The 24161-nt window shown below is 29.5% G+C and overlaps 1 protein-coding gene across 3 annotated transcripts in view; it reads left to right on the top strand.

Annotated features, from left to right (window-relative positions):
- The window catches only part of LOC145266521 (uncharacterized), an 870907-nt gene extending 849511 nt beyond the window's left edge, over positions 1-21396 (top strand). Inside the window, exon 4 of one of the 3 annotated variants that reach the window (XM_080122275.1) lies at positions 11488-21396. In XM_080122275.1, the coding sequence (XP_079978401.1) occupies positions 11488-11561 (74 nt within the window). In that variant the 3' untranslated portion in view covers positions 11562-21396. The remainder of the gene's footprint in view (positions 1-11487) is intronic. The other 2 variants (XM_080122277.1, XM_080122276.1) reach the window with 2 other exon arrangements.
- The last annotated feature ends 2765 nt before the right edge of the window (positions 21397-24161 follow it).

Raw genomic sequence — 24161 nt, 5'->3', positions numbered from 1 at the left:
CACGTCTCTGCAGTGACCTTAGTCCATAATATATTCAATCTACATTGTACTGTGGAGAACATACTGTCCATTTTGTAAAATTATTTTTATATAATTGCTCTAAGTAAAGTTTTAAATGCAATAGTTTAGTATCCTAGTTAAATTGAAATCTTAACAGAAGGATTAATGTCGACCTCGTCCTCATCTTTACAAGGAAACTACTCTTGATTTTGTACGCTGAACCATTCTTCTTATGCAATGATAAAACTTCTTAAATGCACTCACGATGTTAGGCGGAGTAAAGGTATAACTCCGCTAAAAATCGAACTGTTTCTTCTTTAATTGGCTGTTTTCGATTATCGATTTTAGATACTTATTGGAGATATTCTGATACAACATTTATCTACGAACATTGTGCATGTGCAGTCAGCACGAACCCTATCCAGGATTTAATCGGTTTCCTCCAAAGGAGGAAGTTTAATGGGAGTATGAAATTCACAAGCGGCCCCTAGTCGAGTGTATATCTCCGTTAAGGGAGATAACGGCGTTAGGTTTTTGCAACTTTATGCAGAGAGGTGTCGACGTCTTCCGACATACATCAGCTGGACTTCCCAAATGTGTTACCTCATATTAGTACTGGCCAGGCTCAACGTTACTTAACTTCGGTGATCAGACGAGAACCGGTGTGTCAACGTGTTTATGCTGTAAATATCTACGAACATTCCCAGCAACATGAAATACATTTCTGTAAAATTAAACAAAAAAAAGATGCTTAGCAGTTTTAAAGCCTATAGGAATGAACACGAACACAGGCACACACAAACAACTTGCCTTTATATATATATATATATATATATATATATATATATATATATATATATATATATATATATTAGTGTTGGGACGATTAATCGGAATAGAGATTCGGAAAAATAAGAAGATTTACGGGTATCGAAATCGGAAAAAGTGATGCCTATTTTCCGGTGCCAAAACGATCCTGTAAATTGCCTTATTTGATTTGCTTTTGTTTAAAGTAAAACTTTCCATTCCTGCTAATAATGATAAAAATAAATATTTATTGATTTTGAAATACCAGTAAAGCTAAAATATAGACAATCTTCCACAAGTGTATTGTTACGTTTATAAAAAAAATATCTGCATATTAAACATGCATGTTCTTACGAAAATCGGGGAAATAACAATTTATAGTTAAATTATTAGAGATTATAAATAATCGAAATCGAATCCGCTAATTGCATCGGACTCGGGAATTTAGCACGTAGTCGGTAATTGCATCGGTAGCGGGAAAAATATTGAAATCGCCTCATTACTATCATATCTATCTATCTATCTATCTGTCTATCTATCTATCTATATATATGTATATATATATATATATATATATATATATATATATATAATATAAGCGACTTGGATTAGGTTTGTGGACGGTCGCTAACAAACTACTCTTGTTTTATTTTTGATCTCCAGATTTGTAGCAGAATATATAGAAGATTTTAGTCTGAGGAACACATTTCATTTGGTTTGTTGCTGGCTGCACTATGTAATATTTTCTCATACGGATTAGTGATATATATATATATATATATATATATATATATATATATATATATATATATGCTAAGGTGATTGATAATTTATAATTCAAAATTAAAATTAAAAATCCGTTTCATAAGAAGGAGCACAACAAAGCCAATAAATTGTACGATCGTTTCCGAAACAGTGTTTATTATTGTGACAGACATTGAGTCAAGGACAATAATTTTAGCATATAGTTTTTTTTATGAAAAAAAAGTCTCCTCATTATTTGCCTATTGGACTTTGATACATCGGCTTTACAACGAGCATTAGTCTTTTCGTGTATTTTAATTAAATTAGTATTTTTACTATAGCATTAAAATACACTCTGCTCTATAGAAAATTGCTCTAACCCTCTTTATATATATATATATATATATATATATATATATATATATAATTATATATGTGTGCGTGCGTGTGTGTGCGTGTGTGTGCATGGTAGAGTTAATATATTCTGGTGAGCTTAAAAAGCAACGCAACATCAGTATCAAACAATGATGGTACTTTTACAGCACTGAAAAAATAACGTTGTTAACAAAGTCATTCGTGATATTTTTATAAGACAGGGTCAGGTTCGACATAAACGTATCTGATTAGAGAACAATTAACCCGTGATACGTAACTTTTTGCTGCTAAGCGATCAAAATTAAAAACAATGAAATTTGCCGGTTGTAAGCTGACTTAAACGTACTCAGCTACAGATATATATATATATATATATATATATATATATATATACATATATATATATATGTGTTTGTGTGCGTGTGTGTGTGTGTGTGTGTGTGTAAATGTATACGTTAAACTGTTTAGTTTTAAAGGTTTGATATCCATTTGTCCTTAAGTTTTATAGTAGTAGATACGTCTGGAAAGCTACATATTCTTATAAGGAGTTTATCCATGTGCATTAAAGTTAATCTAAAAACTACTGTAATAAGTTGGGTACAATGATCAATAGAGAATTGGCTCTGTAATTATGAATTGCATGAATGAAAACATCAGAAGAACACAGATAAATCATGGCTTCTGAGAAAAAAGTTAATTACGACTAAAGGTCTTGGCAAATGTCGTGATACTTTAATTTTTGTACTCAACATTAAAAGTACAGGAAATAAAATTCGAGAAAATAAAAATTAATTGCGGTTTAGAAACTAGAATGCCCACAGATAATCATTAACTTCTAAGAAACGTTGGATTTTCTTCCAAACGGTTACAGAAAACGAAGTCATCCAATCAAATTATGATAATGTTATTTGCTTCGATGAACCTTCAGCACTTGAATCCACCCGAAAATAAATCATGTCGACCCATTCGACTAGAAACTAAATTACGCTCCTTTCTTTAAGAATGTCAACGATTTTATACTCTAATACCTTATTATGTTAAGCCGATACTTGTTGAAATAACCTCTCTACTTCCAGTATTTACAAGAATACCAAAACGCAGCAATAGATATGTACCGTGAGAGAAATCTTGCTGTCCAATTCCCCATGCAGGATGACTCTTATATGTCTGCCCTGCGGTCATAGTAACACTATATCTCTTTTGGGGCGAACAAAAAAAAACACATTTAGACATATTTCTTTATCATTTTCGTGACCCTCGCTGGGATACGCCAAGATAGACAAAGCGTATAAATATGAACAACTCATAAAAATCTAGTTTATTTATGTGTTTATTTTCTTTCCAAAGCGTCCGACAAATGAAAAGATAATTTCAACGACGAAAACCCAGTAATTATTAACTCATAATTATTCACAGAATTTGGAAAGCTTGAAGTGCCCTGCTCATAATTATCATTAATAAAAATAAAATGCAGCTATCCACAACGTGTGCCTTGTCGACTTAAAGACTTATTAGCGTGGTCAAGTCTAGTTAGTTTTAATGCCGAAACAGAGTTACACACTGCCATGTTTTATAAATAACGCCTCGAGATGCGGGAAAGATTCAATAAAATTTTAAAATCTTATTTAATTATATCTTTGTTTTATTTACAGTAACTTTCATTATTTCTTAGTACAATCATTATTTAGTATCCTGTGAGAACATTATTTATTTCCCCAAGAAAGATGCTTGAACAGGAGAGTGCATAATGATTGCATTGATGCATTTACTACGTGTTAATTCAAGGCAACTTCAGTGTGCTCAATAACAAAAAGACTTGTATCATTATACAGTTTATATATATATATATATATATATATATATATATATATATATATATATATATATATATATATATACAAAGTTTAAGCTTAATATCTGCATACAATTGTAGTTTCCTTCGAAATTAAGCGTCAACTAATTTTGGCTTGTATCCTGATAACATTGAATTTTCTAATGAAAAACGGCCCTGTCGGTGGGACATTAGAATACGCCGACTGCCCCCCGCCCTTGCAGAGGGTAAAGGCTCCTCAATGGGGGTCCTGCATATGACCTTAAACTATATCCAGTGGTGAGGCCCCAGCTTGTGGGATTTCGGGAGTGTGGAGTCACTCTTTAATTACCATTGCTGCCAGGTCCACTCTGACCAAAATTTTTTTTTTCTTCAAAATCTTTGGATTCGGTATTAAATAACCCGAAAAGGGTTGATATGCCGAACAACAAAAACAACCAACCAACCAACTAATGAAAAAGCCTAAAACATGAGTGCCCATATGTAGTCAAAAATGGTTGTGTAAATATAGAAAATTATAGTATATATATATATATATATATATATATATACATATATATATACATATATATATATATATATTATACATTAAAAGACAATATTGTTTATATATTAATCAACGTTTATATTTTAAAGTTTTTTCAAGATAGCAGATTAGCAGAAAACAATGAAGTAGAGATACGTGCTTCGCCTTTGTAGGATTCATTAGTGTGTCTATACAGAACACGATTCGATACTGAGTCATTTTATAAATATAATAATCATCTCTTTCTTTTTAATCCAGGGTTGATATTAACCTTTAATTTTTAGTGTGTAGGTTTTTCAAGATGCACGTCACTTACACTTAAGTGTGACATATATTATGGGGGTATCGATAACGATTGTGTTTAATTTTATAGATATTATCGAGAAGTCAAAACGACCGTCTCTAGTTGATCATGTTTCCTGTTCTAAAGTAAGACTGGGGAACTGTTTTATTTTTCGAAGTAAGGTAAATGTAAGTTTGTACACTAAAAAAATGCAGGTAGGTAGAAGTATTGACTTATAGTGTCTTTTGGCAAGTTGGTCAATATTAGAGTGTAGTATCTGTTCTTCAGCTTCTGCACTTTAATTTCGTGTTCTCTTTAAGTCGCTGAGAAATCCTTAACGACTGAGACAATTTTTTTATATTTGTTTCTTTTCTCGACGTTAAAAAACGACCTTGGTGTCTAACTTTGCCTCGTGGGGAGGCATTTTAAATAGGAACATTTATTTGTTATAGATTTGCTGCGGGACTACATTTTCTCTTGTCTATACTACAAAATGAGTTATTTTTTCTTAGTCTGGTTGCCTTTCCAGAACATGAGAATCTTGGCTACGAAACTAAATAGCAAATAGGCTATGCAATGGTAAACTAGATCCGAGAGAAATCGAACCCATAACGCTGAGTCTACTCTCGGCGTCAGAACCTCCCGTACAACTGCCACCTCCTCTAATAAAAATCACGAACAAATATATAACGTGCAGTTTCCTTGTTGCCGTGCTCATATCAACGAATACATTTATGGGGCCATTTTCTTTACGACGGGAATTGTTGAGAGAGGGAAAGTTGGAAAAGAAAATCGAAAAACCTAGACGTGGTGTCTTACTAGTGACTCATCGCGCTGTGCTTAAGGTTGTCGGCAATGTCGAATAACTGGTCAAGTCGGCGTTTATAGACGTTTAGAATCACCCCCACCCCCCGCTCGCTCCGATGCGCCGTATCGGATGTGAAAGTCATTTGGACTGGGGCCAATTACCACCGAGAGTGATCACTATGATAGGCCCTTGAGTAAGCTAGAAAAACAGAACGAGACGGAGTGAAAGAACCAGAGAGAGAAAGAGAGATATTGAGGGCAGATAAACATTAAAACAACAAAAACAAAAACAAAAACAAAACAAAAAAAGAAAACACACAAAAAGAAGACAAGAACAACGAGACGCAAACTGGATTCAAGCCGAATCTGACTGCACTATGTAATCTTCTCTCATACGGATTAGTGCTATATATATATATATATATATATATATATATATATATATATATATATGCATGCATAAGCCTGACGAATCCTAGTGTGGATAAAACGCGGAATATCCTGTGTACTTTAATTGCCATATACATTTTTCTAACTTACTACCTTGCTCTTCCTATGTATTAATTTATGTGATTAAATGAAGTAGTCACACACACACACACACACACACACACACACACACACACACATATATATGTATGTATGTATGTATATATGTACGTATGTGTGTGTGAATGTGTGTTTGTGTGTGTGTGCATTGTAGACTCAATATATTCTGATGAGCTGGAAAGCAGCGAAATATAAGTATCAAACAATGATGGTACTTTTGCATTTATGTTACCGCACTGAAAAAAATAAACGTTATTTAGAAAGCCATTCGTGATACTTTCATAGACTTTTCTGATTATTAACCCGTGATGGTTAACTTATGCATTTTAAACTTTAAGTGAAGCCATTATTTATAGATAAGTTTATAAAAAACAACAACAACAACTTTCCTTTATTAGGAAGCGAGGGCGTTTTGTAACTATTTTGTACTTTAATGAAACAATTTTAACTATTATATGATTTCATCTAACAATTTAATAAACAAAAATATGGTAAATATTTAATTTAACTTGTAAATACTAAAAAAAAACTAGTGCAGTATCATAGACGCACAACACCCCCCCAAAATACATATATTTTTAAAGTTTTTGTTTGTAAGCAGGATTTCTTTTATTCAATCGAAATGTCGCTATTTTTTTCTGACCACCGACTATAATCTTTATAATAATGTTTATTATCCATTTGGAATATTCAACTTCGTTTTTAAGGGATGTTTAGATGATAACGGTCGAAGCAAATTTGCTTTTTAATATATATATATATATATATATATATATATATATATATATATATATAAATTTGTGTTAAAGAGGATCCGATATATGCAATTGTCACAATTGAACCCTGATACTTGACCTGTGTATGTTAAACTTTAAATTAACAATTTTAATTATTTTATACTTTCATCTAACAATTTTAACTATTTTGTACTTTCATCTAACAATTTTAATTATTTTGTACTTTCATCTAACAATTTAAACTAGTTTGTACTTTCATCTAACAATTTTAATTATTTTGTACTTTCATCTAACAATTTTAACTATTTTGTACTTTCATCTAACAATTTTAACTATTTTGTACTTTCATCTAACAATTTTAATTATTTTATACTTGCATCTAACAATTTTAACTATTTTGTACTTTCATCTGACAATTTTTACTATTTTGTACTTTTATCAAACAATTTTAATTATTTTATACTTTCATCTAACAATTTTAATTATTTTATACTTTCATCTAACAATTTTAATTATTTTGTACTTTCATATAACAATTTTAATTATTTTGTACTTTCATCTAACAATTTTAATTATTTTGTACTTTCATCTAACAATTTTCACTATTTTGTACTTTCATATAACAATTTAAACTATTTTGTACTTTCATCTAGCAATTTAACTTATTTTGTACTTTCATCTAACAATTTAATAAAAGAAAAAATATGGTAAAAAATTAACTTGTATTATAAATAAATAATGCAGTACCATAGATGCAAAAACATCCAAGTAATATATATTATAAAAAGTTTTTATTGGTAAGCAAGATTTCTTTTATCCAATTGGGATGTGATTAGGTTTTTTCTCATCCAATCAGAGTATAGCTATTTTTTCTAACCAGCGGAAACAATCTTTATGCTTTATTAAAACCCAATGTTTATTAGTCATTTGGCATAGTCCACTTTGCTTTTAAGGGATGTTAGGATCATAACGATCGAAGAAAATTAGCATTAATATGCTAATATATAGATATTTGTATTAAAGGGGGCATAGAGGATGCTATATATGCGATTACAACAATTGAACCGTGATACATGACTTGTGTAAGTAAAACTTTAAATAAAGTAGCTTAAAATTAATTCCACAAAGTAAACACGTGCTATTTTATAAGACAGGGCAGGTTCGACATAGACGTTTCTGAGTAGAGCACAATTAATCCGTGATACTTGACTTTTGTATTTTAAACTTTTAGTGACGCCATTATTTATAGATAATAAAAAAAAAACGACAGCAAAATTCCTTCTGTGCAATAGGGACTACAATGTATTTTGGACTAAGTCATTTCGAGGAGACATGTAGCATGTTTCTCTGCCTGATACACTTCGGGGGTGCCCCGGACGTTAGACGGCAATCGACCGATTTAATTAAAAGATAGAAAACTTCGCCGATTTCGATGACTATAAATGTTTGGAAGGCTGGACAATGCATCAATTCACCCCCCCCACACACACAACACCCCCACACAGCACTCACACACGCATATATATATATATATATATATATATATATATATTTAAATAAATGTTTAGAGGTACAGAATTTGTATATAGTTTTAAATAAAATACTAGGCGGAAGTCTCTCGAGAGCTCTTTCGCCTATCATCTCGTAAGATTGCTATCGCTTTACTCCTGACGAGATGATAGCCGAAAGAGCTCTCGAGAAACTTCCGCCTAGTATTCTATTTAAAATATATATATTTATATATATATATATATATATATATATATATATATATATATATATATATATAAGTGAAAGTGTGTGTGTGTGTCAGTCTGTCTGTGAACATTTCCTTACACAATATCTTGTCCGATTTTAAGACTTCATGCTTCGAAATTTGATATATATGGTATGGAAATTTGAGAAAATCTTCGTAATCCGTTTTCGGTCAGAAATTTGGCTGTTAAGGGGTCAAAGTTCAACGTTTTTACCTTGGAGAACTCTACCAAACTCCTCCAACAATTTTAGGTCTAAACATTTGAAAATTTAGATATATGTTCCTCTGACATGGATCTAACATAATAACTTGATTTGAGCCAAGAACAATAAAGGTTAATGAGTCATGATAGGTGTCAAAGTTTTAAAAAATTGACCGCCTCGTTTATTTTTTTCTTAACATACACTTCCAAACACTCGGGCAACGCCGGGATAAAATGCTAGTATATATATTTTACATAGGCATCACCACATTATCAAGGCCAAGAGGCCACTTAAGGATAAGGGTTAAAGAGTGTACAGTAGAAATTGGTCAATATAGTAGTCATTAGTAATGAAAATTTGGTAAATTTGATAACTTATATGGAACGGCTCATCAAGAACTTATTTACGTTAGACTTGAACACAACCATATTGTAGTCAGCCGGAAAGCAGGAAAACGGAAAACAATTCCACATGCGTGCAGTTCTAAGAAAGAAGATTTGTTCATGGAATCTACGTTTAGGTTTAGGCATAGATAAAGAGTGGGGGGGAATTATTGATAGTGTTTACAGCTAGACGAGTGTTTCTTGTGAAAGTTTGGCGAGGGGGGACCATATATATATATATATATATATATATATACGAGAATCGATTCAAAAGTAAAGATTCAAGTTTTTCAGCTCAAAAAGTTTAAGAGTTCCAAAGAAGAGTGTGATACCTGAAAAGTGAGGGGCAGTTTTGTGCTCGAAAAGTTATTGCCCAGTCCACCCCATTTTCAATTCCCTTTTTGTAAGCGATTAACAATAGCTATATTGTAGTGTCTAGAACGTTCTTTGTCATAGAAGGCTCGTTTTAAAAATGAAGCTATTTTTTTTACTTAGAATTCTGAGGAGTTAGGAAGACGGCAGCAGTACTATAAAAACAAGCGACCTTTTGTGTCCTCGCAATTAATTTTTCTACATAGTAACCGTGATGATTAGTGCACATTTTCCAGAAATCCGATTAAAAAACCCCGCTTCTAACGAGGTTGTTTTCGAACTGTTTCATGCCGTCGGTATCTTCAATCCCCTCTGATCTGGTTGGGCAGAATAAATGGTGTGTTTTGGAAACCTTCTTATGTATATATATATATATATATATATATATATATATATATATATATATATATATATATATATATATATATATATATATACATAGATTTATATTTGTTTCTTTTTTTATAAAATATGTTTTTAATTATATATCATCTTTGTGTATACCAGTCCTGTTTACTCAGAAGCCTAATGTTTGTTTAATATAAAAACAGAGCATATATTACAGGTCTTCTATGATTGTTTTCTCTTTTCTTCTGGCATAATATTGTCACGTAGTTTTCCCAAGCAAAGATATCTGGGGGCGGGTTTCTGACGATTATATGTAGGAGAAAATTAGATATTGACATTATAATAACGAGTTTTTCTGCAAAAATAAACGTATCTGTCATTTATTTATTGGTGAAAACCGTAATCTTTGGAAATAAAAAGGGACAGCAGGCCGTATTGATTGTATGTTGCTTTATGTAAGTTTTCTAAATTTGTGGCTTTCTTAAGTTTCTCTTAAGTAAACATCTGATAAGTACGTAACTAAATATGCAGCAAACATATAACTTTGCAGATTTATTCGTCGCAATCCAAAACAATATGCTCATCGCGATATTTGGAAAATTAATACATGACCAACTAAGGAAATTTATATTTTAAACGCGAAAATTCTCATTATTACACTATATATATATATATATATATATATATATATATATATATATATATATATATATATATATATACTTGTTTATTGTTATATAAACATGTTCACATCCTGCTGCTACAAATAGCCACTTGTTTCAATCAGACAACAGATATCATCAGGCAGCGACTTGACTATTCAAAGTTTCAATGAATAACCTATAATAATTATTCATTGAACTTTTGAATAGTCAAGTCGCTGCCTGATGATATCTGTTGTTTAATTGAAACAAGTGGCTATTTGTAGCAGCAGGATGTGAACATGTTTATATAACAATAAACAAGTATTATTAGCTCTTTTTATTGAACACTATCTAACAACCTCGTTGAATTCATTAGTCCATTACTTTTGAATAAAAAACCCCCAGTATATATATATATATATATATATATATATATATATATATATATATATATATATATATATATATATATTTTACATTTAGGAAAATATCTGTGCAGTTAACGTGTGTGTTTCTACTGTAGTCGCAGAAAAATGCAACAGTATAGTAAATTAGAGATTTATAAAGAATCGCAATCGGAATTGGTAATTGTTTCGGGATTGGGAATTTAGTACGGAATCAGTGATTGTATCGGAATCGGGAAAATACTGGAATCGTCCAATCTGTAATATATATATATATATATATATATATATATATATATATATATATATATATATATATATATATATATATATGACTACTTCATTTAATCACTTAAATTGATATAACCCTGACGAATCCGAGCGTGGATGAAACGCGGAATATTCTGTGTAGCTTAATTGTCATATATATATATATATATATATATATATATATATATATATATATATATATATATATATATATATATATAGTATGTGTATAGGTTTATACAAGACGACCGTAGTCCCTGCTTCCGCTGTCAGTATATGTAAATTTTGTTTGTTCTCTACGACGTCTCTCCCACTAAGCTTACTCTCTGGCTGAAGAGTCTTGTCTTTTCGCCCCAGTTATTTGGGGCAATTAAGCATATATGTTATTTTATTCCAATTGCTTAATTTATCAGTATTTAACTGCTTTGTCTTTTCTTTTCTGTTACAGCTAATAAAGTAATCGAAAAATACGAATTCCGGCACGCCCTGAGACTGCTCGGTATCCTCCATATGCATTATTAACGTGAGACAATGGATGGTGCAGTGACTGAGTGATATTACATGTGAAGAAGAAGAAGAGAGGAAAACAATATGGTGATGCCCCCATCAGAGACCGGTGCTAATCTTGGAGACCGACCATGTTTACAATGTTCACTGATTCTTTTGGATAATGATGGTCTTCGCAAGGGAAAGGACTTTATAGCATTCCAGAAAGAACACGGAGAAGAACAAAACACCTCAGTTAAAGGCAGAAGTTCAAAGACTAGCGAATTTATATTAAGATAAACAGAAATAAGCATTATTATAAGGAAATGCTTCCCGTATAAAAATAATTACCAAAATTACATATAAGAGTTTTAGTATAATTTAGTATGGTTGGATAATAATTATTCTGCATCCTTTTAATGATAAAGGCATATTTTATATTATCAAACATTATTAAATTATTTCATATTATTTGGATATAATAATAGATTTATAATAAAATATTGTCATAAGATAATATTATTATTATACTATTCATTTATATATTTTTATTATTATTATAATTATTATTATAAAAGAATTTAAATAATAGTAAAAATAATAATTGCCTTATAATATGTATCATTATTATAGAATATTATTAAATTATTTCATGATACTATTTGATATAATAATAGGTTTGCAATGAAATATTATCGTTGCATACTATTATTATTAGACTATTAATTGGTATATTATTATTATTACTATTATTATTAGTAGTAGTATTAGTAGTATTAGCATTACTATTATTATTATTATTATCATTATTATTAAAAGAATTATAATGATATGAAAAATAATAATTGCATTAAAATATACACAATAAGCGATATAGATTTTATTTTAATAATAAATTGTTGACAATATTATTATAATACACCGATTATAATAGCATAATATTAAAGTATGATATTAATGCTTATAATTTCATGATATTAAAATTATATCTTAATAAAACTATTATTTATTATAAAATATACTGTCATCTTATGATTCCGATACACGTTTAATATAATAATATTATCATTGTAATATAATATATTGCTTATTACAATGTTAATATTAAACATATGAATAGTGATATTATAATACACCTTATGATTTAATAATAGTATTGCATTATTATATATTTTAATTTAATTAATATTATACCGCAATAATGTAATAATAATTATATATATAAAATTTGTTTTTATATATAATATAATAAACATTTAATCTTAATTATAGTAGCATATGATCGATCTAAAACATTTGAATAATTAGATAGATGTAAAATTATATTTTTATATAACTAGTATTCGATTATTACTTATCTTTGTTATAGAATAGCATAAATTAAATTATTTATTTATGTATAAATAGAAATAATACATCACTTATTATTATTGTAATATAACCGATAATCTCATTCAAAATAATGTATTTTAATATTATAATAATTATTATAATGCAAAAGTAAGTTATCACCATAGAGACTATAATATTAATATTCATAATAAATGATGAATATAAATATTGTAATAACAATTATTATTATTTCGCAAAGTATTATAATAAAATAATTATAACAAGAAATTTATATGTAGCAATCTGAAAAACAGACACTACACTTTTATCTTGGCCCGAATGCCAAGGAAAACAAATAATTTTCATTATTTTTGCGTTAAACCCAACATTAATTTTTTTGTTGATTAGAGAATATTTATTTGGAATATTCCACTTTTCTTTAACGGGGTGATAAGATTTATTTGGAGTACTGAACATTTCCTTTTAAGGGGTGCACGACATGATAACGGTCGAAGCAAATACAAATAATAATATATAGATAATTGAATGGTATTATTTTATTATGGAAACTATCAAAATATGATAATACAATTTGATTACAAAATATTAATTATTTCAATGAAGTATTTTATTACTCGATTTTAAATCATTATCACGAATAATTACTTTATAAGAATTAGTAACTACATAAATATCTATAGTAATATTTCTGGTTATAATTAAATTATAGAACTGTTTTATTATGTTATTATAATATAATAATATGCTAATAATTTATTTAGAGGGTCCTATAATTTAAAAAAAAATTGTTATATTATACTATTGTTGTAATGACAATTATGCCTGTTGAATGCTAATAATTATTTTAATTACTATTGATATATGAAAGCTAATTTCATATTATACAATATTAAGTGTTATAAACAATTGTTACATTTGTTATAATAGTTATTATAATGTAATTATACTATGAAACAGTTTATCATAATATAACATATTTTTTGAATAATACAATCATTGTATAACTTATTAAAACCGAATATTGTGACACATATAAGAATACCAATATTATATTAATATCAATCATTATTAATTTATTTTTGGATCACAGTATTATTATATAATTGACTATTATGATTGAGTAATGCATGATAAAAATATTATATACAGTAATTCCTACAAATATGTGATTACTTATTAAAATTGAGTGTTAATATTATAAATTAATTTTTTATCGTCTGGGTAAGGCTTGTGATATTATTTTTATAATATTATACTTATAAAAGTATAACTAACATAATTTTATATAAGTAATACTATGCTGAATCTGGTAAAGTAAACGTAATACTGTTAATTATTATGATTTAATTAAAATGATTCAATTGAAATAATTTATATTATAAATTCATATACTAATTTAGATGATAAAATACATAATCAGAAATTATGCCAGAAAATGTGAAGATTCATTGGATTTTCGATATGAACGATGGCCAAAGTAATTATGTAGGCAAAGATTTATAAATCGAAAACCATTATAAAACAGAAATGACCATGAGAAAACGAAAAAAGTCAGAGAATCTATAATATTTTATTTTAAGTTGAAGAGACATTATATCTTGTCAACTATATTAAAACAATACATATATATATATATATATATGTATATATATATATATATATATATATATATATATATATATATATACAGGTTATTTATGAATAATACAAACTGGCACACATATCTCATACGAAATATAAATTTCATATGACGTTTCGATATGAATTAATCTATCCTTATTATATATGTAATGGATTTAAAGAGGAAATAGCTCTCAATAGTTCTGTGTAAAAGATAGAAATTGTATCGATGCGTTAAGAAGGTTATTTCTCATGAAGGTATGTTACTGTTTTCAATAATTTCACAAATTCGGAAATTTACTCTTATTCCAGCATATGCATTCATACACACACACACACACGCACACACACACACACATATATACATGTATATATACACCTGTATATACATATATATTTGATAATACGTGTATATGTAAATATGTATCGTTATTTATATAGATTATATAAATATATATATATTGAGTATATGCCCATAGTTTTACATAAACATATATATGCATATAAATATGTACACATATATACACGTATATATATTAGATATATGTCTTTATAGAAGATAGATGTCTCGATATCTATATACATTATATGGATAAACATACTTAATGTATGCATATATATATGCATGTAATTTATTTACGTAATGTACGACTATATAAGAGTGTGTCTATATAAAATAATTAAAGTTAATTTGTTTGTTGATATAATCATTCAGATGGAATGTTTAAATCGATATGGAATACGAAGAGAAAAATATGTTAATTAAGAAGCACTATCTGATCAACTATGAAAGAATAACGAAATGTTTCCATTTACACACACACATACACACATATATATATATATATATATATATATATATATATATATATATATATATATATATACAAAAATTAGATGCAAACATACACGCATATATATATATATCTAATTAATAGACGCATATATATATATATACATTTAAATACATGTATATAAATAAAAAGCTTTTTATATCAATATATATGTACATATGTTTGTGTGTATATCAATACGATAACAGGAATACCAATATTTAAAGAAGTGGAACAAACGCCGAGTCGTTTGTTGCGTGCAATTAATCATAACCAAACAGCCCAGAAGAAAGTGGAGTAAACCAACTTATATTTCCTTGCTTTCCCCGATAAACTTTACTTTTAATCATCCATATTAAATAAAGGCAAAGTTTATATTATGGGCTGATCGACTAATATGTATTTAATAATAAACTAGCAACTAGGACGTACTGTTATTTGAAACCAAAAAACAAAACAAAAAATCACTGGCTAATATTTGTTAAGGTTTAATAGGTCAAATACAAATTAAGGTGGCCCGTCTTATGCAGTTGAAATATGCAATATACTGTTTGTATGTAACTCGTAAGATAGGTCTATATTATATAACTATAATAAAATTAAGTGAAAGCGTTATTTATTATAAAACAAAAATGAATCTTGCTATCAAAGGAAGACCCTGGTAAATATGTTAGACACTTGGGCAATTCCATCAGCCAGAATGTACGTCTTACTTTTAGTAAATAAAGATTACCAATATGTAACGCTGCCATATTTACTAAACAGAAACAAAGACGAACTTAAAAAAAACGAGCTGATATATATATATATATATATATATATATACGTGTATATATATATATATATATATATATGAAATTACTTTCAGAGTTGAGCAATATCGTAACTCACAAGAGCCATTAATGCCAAGAAACCGGAAGTCCAAGACTCGAGTTTCGCCCTCATTTGAGTTTAGATTTGATTGCTAAAAAACATCATATATATATATATATATACATGTATATATATATATATATATATATATATATATACATGTATATATATATATATATATATATATATATATAAAGTAAGAATTTAAAACTTTTTAGTTATCTTCTGTAAAATTCTCCATGTGAAACTTTGTAAGGTCTTATAAAAAACGTACTTTATTATATTATTTATATATGCTTTATATTATTATTATTATTATTATTATTATTATTATTATTATTATTATTATTATTATGATCATCAATACTTTTTGTTCATTTATTAAATTAAAGCATATAGGGTTTTTAATCGAATATACAAGAACCGCTTACCTAACAAAACTGTTCACCTATGTATAATTGAATTCGCATCTTCTGCATTCGATTAAGATGTTACATTATAGCGAAAGTCAAATCTTCGTATATGTTTTGCTATATTATATATATAATTTCAATTTTATCATGAAATATTATACTGGGACATTATATAATAATTGATTATTAAAATCATCGAAAAATTTTTTTAAAAAATATCCTGAGTTAAAAATATTAAAAAATGATGATTTTTTAACAAAAAATTTATTTCATGAAGTTACTGTGGTTTTAACAAATATGGTTGGACAGTGACTGTTATTAAAAAAAAACAAGATGTCTGCCAATTTTTGAACAACTTTTTTTTTAAATAAAAAATAACTAAATATGGCCTCGCTCCAGAGAAAGAACAAACTGAAACGTACCAATGAAGAAGGGAGTTTGCGTAGTTCTCCATTCTTTACTGCCGAAAATTCACGCTGTGGAAGTCACTTGCGAACACGACTACGAAACCGGCATCTCCAAAAACCAAAAAAATATAAAAAAAATGAAAGAAACAGGAAAAAACGAAAAAAAGAAAAAAAAAAGAAATCAGAAATATTCCACGCACTTCAGCACAAGACGAAACAAATCACACACAAAACAAACAAATAAAAACACCAACTAAAAATAAAAAAACGATACCACAAACTTCACACAAATAAACAATTGAATATTTAAGTTACATGGACATAAATAAGGACAGAAAACGCGAACGAAAAAGCTGTAAATATATGTGATATAAATCTTACCAAACGACATACATTATATGTATTTCTTATATAAATAAATAAATATATATATATATAATAATAATAACAATACTAACAATTGCAATGATGATAATATACTTATATTGCTAACACCAACATGCCAAAGCATATCAAATGTGAAATTTTTCTATATATAGCTCGCTGTGCTCCCACGTATTTTCTGGGTCTTAATATACGTTTTTTTCTGTTACAGCATTTTTCTTTCAAAACTGCATTACATATATTTTATTATCAAATAATTAATTTAATTAAATTTGATTTTAAAAATTGAACCGAATTATTACGATATCATTATATCATTAAGTGATTTAAGTAAAATGTTTAAAACTATAACTGATGCTATTACAATGACATTGGTTTTATTTGCATATTGTTAGATATAAACAGCTTAAAATGTGATATTTAAAAAACGTAAAGAGTTGTGAAGATTTTAAACCGCAAGTAATATTTTATCCAAATTTCTTAAAAATTCAAATATCAATTATGAATATTTATGTGCCTGAAGTAATCAAGTCGTAACACTTGCTAGACAACATTGTCGAATGTCTTCAGTCGCTATGTTCAAAGGTTTGTCAAAAGAATCTGGGCATGATGATACTTCGTTTTGGTCGTAAAACAAGGCCAACTATTAAAAATAACATATTATTCGGAGCCCTAATAAGATCTACAAATAATATTTTGACTCATACGAGGAATGGCGCAATTTCTCTTAATATAACAGCAATTAGCAAGATACTTTATTAGACCAGATAAACTCTACGCCTGGAATCAGTCAAGACTGAAAGGTCATAAGAAATATATAATACTAGTGAGGGGGGTCCGGCGTTGCCCGGGTGTTTATGTGATGTAGTAAGGAACCCCTGTTGTAGTAGCGGGGTAGCGACGGGGGTAAAAACAGCAGTGGTAATAAACAGGCAGGTTTGAACCCGTAACGCGAAGGAGAAAAAAAGGTTTAGAAACCATGACGTATTAACCGATGTCTCCATCGCCCGACCGGAAGTTCCGAACGTTGAAATTAAGCGTAGTCCATCCAACCGATACGATGACTTGCGAAAATAGTGACGCAAAAGAATCGACCCCTCCTTGTAGAAAACTGCCCAGTTGAGGGTGAAGTAATTAATATTGTTGGCCAATTTTTCGATATTTGTCGGGCTTGAAAACGATGCCGGTCTGATCAGGTTCCGACGTGTCTGTCGAAAGTTTTAGCAGACGCAACAAACAAACACACATTTTACCTTTTATATATTAGATAAAATAGTTAATTGGCCGATTGAGGAGAAGAAAGATAATGTTCTTTACTCATTGGCTAAGTCAACATTTTAGTTATAAATGTGAATATTGATCACATACTTGAATATCTATGAATCTCATATATTAATCAAGCACAGGGGAGAAACAGATGTACACAAATCAAAGACAATGGCAGAATCGGTAGAAAATGGCATCCACACTGTAAATGAATGGAGCCTTAAATGGATGGGTACATTTAATGCTAGTAAGACTAAGCTGCTGTCCTTTAGTAATTACATGAAGCCTCTCTAACCACCGATATCAGTGACAAAACGCTTCTTGATAAGTCTTTCTTCAAATTCCTTGGCTTAACATTCACAGGACCTATAAACTGGAACAAAATCATTGAGGAAGATTTCTTCAAGGGAGGTAGGTTCCCTGTATTCTGCTAGCGTACTCTTCCCACCTGAGAATATCCTGCCCCTCTACGAAGTCACCATTCTCCCATGCACGGAGTATTGTTCTCACATCTAGTATTCTCTCTCACTTCGATAGGGTCCAAAAGAAAAGTCTTCAATCTAATGGGTCTCGCTTTGTCAACTAAGAGAATAATACTCCATGCATGGGCGACGGTACAGGATATTCTCACGTGGGAACAGTATTGTAGCCTTAAATGTCTCATCGCCGCAATATTACATCCCTCTACGTGTTTTGCAAGTATTTTAATGGAATGTTTTCTGATGAACTCATTTCACTTGTGCCCCCTCGACATACAAAACTCGCTTAGCAACCAAATCACACCACTTCACTACTAATGACAGAAAGCATTCTACTCTAATAGTGTATCCCCTCGAACAGCTAGATTTGGAATTCCCTTCCTGCTACCTGCTTCACTGACGATACTGATATGCATAAGTTTAGATGTAACTGATATCTTGTTAATCTTTCCTAATGCATGGTCCCAAAGTGTAGCCCTTACGATACGCTTTATGAGGATTGAACGTGAGTTAAAATTTGTAGCCCTTGCGATACGCTTTATGAGGATTGAACGTGTGTTAAAAAAAAAACTATTAGTTTTCAAGAAATATAACTGAATTAAAGAGAAAAAGAAAAATAGTTTTTGAATAATTCGAAAAAAAAATAGACACGACTGAACACAGAGGCTTGATAGTAGATTTAATGTTATAATTCAATTATTTTGAATATAATTTTTTCAAGGTCTCTTTTATTACATTTGGTTATTTTACAACCCTCATTTAGCATAAATAAATGGTTTCTTATAGGGAAAGCTCCAATTTCTGTTTTCATAACAAGGAATTAAGAAATGACAGAATCCTGTAAAACCTGAACATATATTTTTCTATATAGTCATCACTATTCTCAAATCAATTTTACGAACAATGAATAATTCCTTGGTTATAAAAGCCCAAAGTGAGCTTTGTCACTCACATCTGTCGCCACTCTGAAATTGACGAACCCATGTACTCATACCAACTGCATTGATTTCATACACATTCAACAGGCGCCAGTGAACGTTTAGAGGTTCAATTTTTTGTTGTTCTGTATCCTCAAGCAATACAGAGCGTCCCCAGGTTGCAGATTGGGGAAACCCCTCTATTTATAGAGGCCAGCTTTGAATATTAAATAAAAAGCCGCTGACAATGAGGAAATAAAATGAAAATGAATACCAAAATAATCCATACTGGCTGACCGTCGCCCAGGATAAAAAACGTCCCTTTACTCGTTCACACACCAGACGAGAAAAGGTATTTGAAGGTGTGAACCCTCTTACCTTAGATAATGGTACTACCATGACAGAGGTCCACTTGGATCAGCCAACAGATCGTGAATTAGATCCTGGCCCCAAACCATCATGTGCAACTACAAAAAAAAAAAAAAGGAAACAGATGAGGCCTAAAAATCCAAGCCTGGACAGTTGCACAAAAGAAGGTATTATTATATTGCTACCATTACTCAAAGTTTGAAAAATGGAGCAGAACTTCGAATGAGATCACACGAGAGAAAATACAGAATTCTGACCTCCCTGACGATAAAATTGACGAACCAATGTGCTGATACCAACTGCATTGATTTCATAAACATTCAACAGGCGCCAGTGAACTTTGAGAGGTTCAATTTCTTTTCTGCATATACGAATCCAATGACAGATCTCTGCTTCTGACGCATGTCCATGACAGGGATTGCTATCTTACAATTTATCACCGACAGTATCTGCAACAGAGTGATGAAAGAGTTAACAATTTAGGATAAATGAAATATACTAGGGAAAAATTGGCGATCTCCTCCGACGCTTAGGTGTTGTAACATGTAAAAAGGGAGCCTTCTGGTCGCGCTCGACTATCATCCCACACTTTACTTTTTAAAAGCATGCTATTTAGATTTTTTGTGCCCAAACAAATAATCGATAATTAGTCAATTATAACATCAATAAAATGCAAGTGAGGTAAAGAAGATAAGCACACACTAATCAAGTGCTCATCTATACAGAAATATTCATTCATTAAAATTAAGATATTTTTTTTCTTTCAGTATGAAAGTAATGAATCATTTGACAAAGACAAAATATTCGTTGCGTGAATGTTTAACTCTAATTCATTTATTTTGTTCCTTCTTCGTGTTGCGCTGAAGAGAACGTTGTGTTGAAACGTTGGCATGTCGGTGTGATCGATATAAAATAAGAATGTTATTATTATTATTATTATTATTATTATTATTATTATTATTGCTCTAATTATTGGAGTATTGATCACATTTAGATTTCATGCCTTTTCTATACAAACCTTTAAATCCTGTGCCAACATTTGACAATATCATATATATATATATATATATATATATATATATATATATATATATATATATATATATATATATATATACCGAGCTTTGCGGTAATTGCGCTAAATCCAGGGGTAATTGGACCTACTAAAAAAAGTGCTCTTTATATACATCGTTACCAAAGAGCATTTTTAATTAGTTGGCGCAATTTATACAGAATTGGCGCAATTAACCCAAAGTATATACATATATATACATACATATGTATATATGCATATATATATATATATATATATATATATATATATATATATATATATATATATATATATGATTGTTGAGCTGGATTAAATCCGACGATATGAAATAAAATGGAGGTGGAAGGACCTGGATACTCAACGTTTCGCCCGATTTATGCGGGCTTCTTCAATGACCATCCCTCTTGAAGAAGCCCGCATAAATCGGGCGAAACGTTGAGTATCCAGGTCCTTCCACCTCCATTTTATTACATATATATATATATATATATATATATATATATATATATATATATATATATATATATATATGCGCGCGTGGGTGAGTCTGTGTGTGTGCGTGTGTGATGGCAACATTCTGTCTAACAAGGAAATTGTCTTCTAAGTCTTCAGATGCACTGCAATTGGCACTCCGGATGTAGGCCTAGGCGGTTGAGGAGGAGACTCAGGTTTGTACAGCAGTAAATCTATTTGCCTAAAACTGGTGAAAATTGAAAAAAAGGATTCGAATTTGGACGAAAATAACGGAGATCGTCATTGTACTTAGTGTTGTATGAAAATGAAAGCGAAAATGATTCTTATATTAAATGAAACTTGAGGAATAACAGTCATATTACATGAAGCCTCTCTAACCATTATTGTATTATCAGAACAATCAGGAAAGGAAAATGTAAAATCTAAAAAAAATACTTTTGCGCCATGGCATTTCGAAGCTAAACGCTATCCACCAAAAGAAGAGAAACGTCTAAATAATACAAAATGCAGTATATATATATATATATATATATATATATATATATATATATTATTTTCTGTACAGAAAGTTGTCAGATGAGACAAGTTATTTTTACCTCTAGCTCAATATTTAGGACCATTTAAGATCTTCATATCAAGCTCTCTTTGGACAATACTCCGATACAGATGAGTATTGGCTGAAAAGAACTTAAACGGTCCTAATTATCAGACTTGAAACCGACGGTACTAATGACTTGTCTCATCTAAAAACTTTCTGTACATAAAATACAAAATATAAATACGCTCTTATATTTCGGATTTTCCTTTTAATTGAGAACTCTGCTGGCTATCTTTTTCCCGAAAAACTAATCATTATATATATATATATATATATATATATATATATATATATATTACACGTTTGCATAATAAAGAGATTATATATATATATATATATATATATATATATATATATATATATATATATATATATATACATATATCCTAGCAAAAGTACCCGTCGTTGACTGGGTTCTAAAACAGCCTGCAGAAAATGGACTCTGATTTATGAAAGTATCATAGGTTATAAAAAGCAAGAGTTGTAAAGAGATAGCTTCGAATTCGGGGGTGTCAAAACCAAGCAAAATATGATGAAAGTAAAAACAAAATAAAGAAACGTATAGTAAATGGACTCTGATTTATGAAAGTATGACAATCTATGAAAAGGAAAGGTTGTAAAGAGATAGCTTCGAATTTGGGGTATCAAAACCAAAGCAAAATATGATGAAAGTAAAAATAAAATAGATACACCCTATACCTGTTCACACTGAAAGACTTATCAGAATATTCTGTGGATCTATATTAAAACCTTGTTAAACTTTGTGATATATTTCCATTCTATGGAAGTCAGGCGCAAACGAACACCTCATAATTTTATTATACCATATTTCTTCAAACTGAAACATAATTATCAAAGTATACTTACGCAGATAGATATGAAAAGTATTTATTAAAGTTTGTGCCTATTTCCATTATATGGAGGCCAGGCGCGAACGCAAACCCCACAATTTTATTATACCATCCCTATTTAAGTTAAAACATATTTATCAAAGTATTTTTATGTATATCTATATCAAAAACACTTGTAAACGTTGTTTTTTTAATTTAATTTTTTTTTATTTCCATACTTTGTGACCAGGCGCGAATGCAGACCCCCACAATTTTAATGAACCACCGTCCTGCCAGATCAAACATACCCATTCCTCTGTATCGATACACGTTCTATCATTATATGTAATCATTTTTTTTTTTAATAGTAAACTATATAGGAGCCTATACGTGACCAGACACACATACACACACATTCAGCTTTATATTATGATATATATATATATATATATATATATATATATATATATATATATCTATGCATACGTGTCCGTCTGCCTGTATGTATGTATGTATGTATGTATGTATGTATGTATTATGTGGGTGAGTGTTGGTATTTTAACTTTGCTAAATACTAAAGACATTTGGAATAACGAGAGAAAAAATGAAGCAAGAAAACAATCAAAAATAGCATTTGGGTTACAAATGTTTTTTTTTTTTTAATTCTACTGAGGTTTCCAAACTTGTATCACATTTCAAATTCTTAAATATGTGACTTACGGCTCAATATTTATATTAAACATACAAGTATCCAAGATGGCGTATC

Source organism: Euprymna scolopes, chromosome 41, assembly GCF_053919585.1.
Source record: "Euprymna scolopes isolate OS-2025 chromosome 41, ASM5391958v1, whole genome shotgun sequence".
NCBI classification, from domain to species: Eukaryota; Metazoa; Mollusca; class Cephalopoda; order Sepiida; family Sepiolidae; genus Euprymna; species Euprymna scolopes.
The sequence above is the reverse complement of the archived record's forward strand: the minus strand, read 5'-3'. Positions and strand labels throughout refer to the sequence as shown.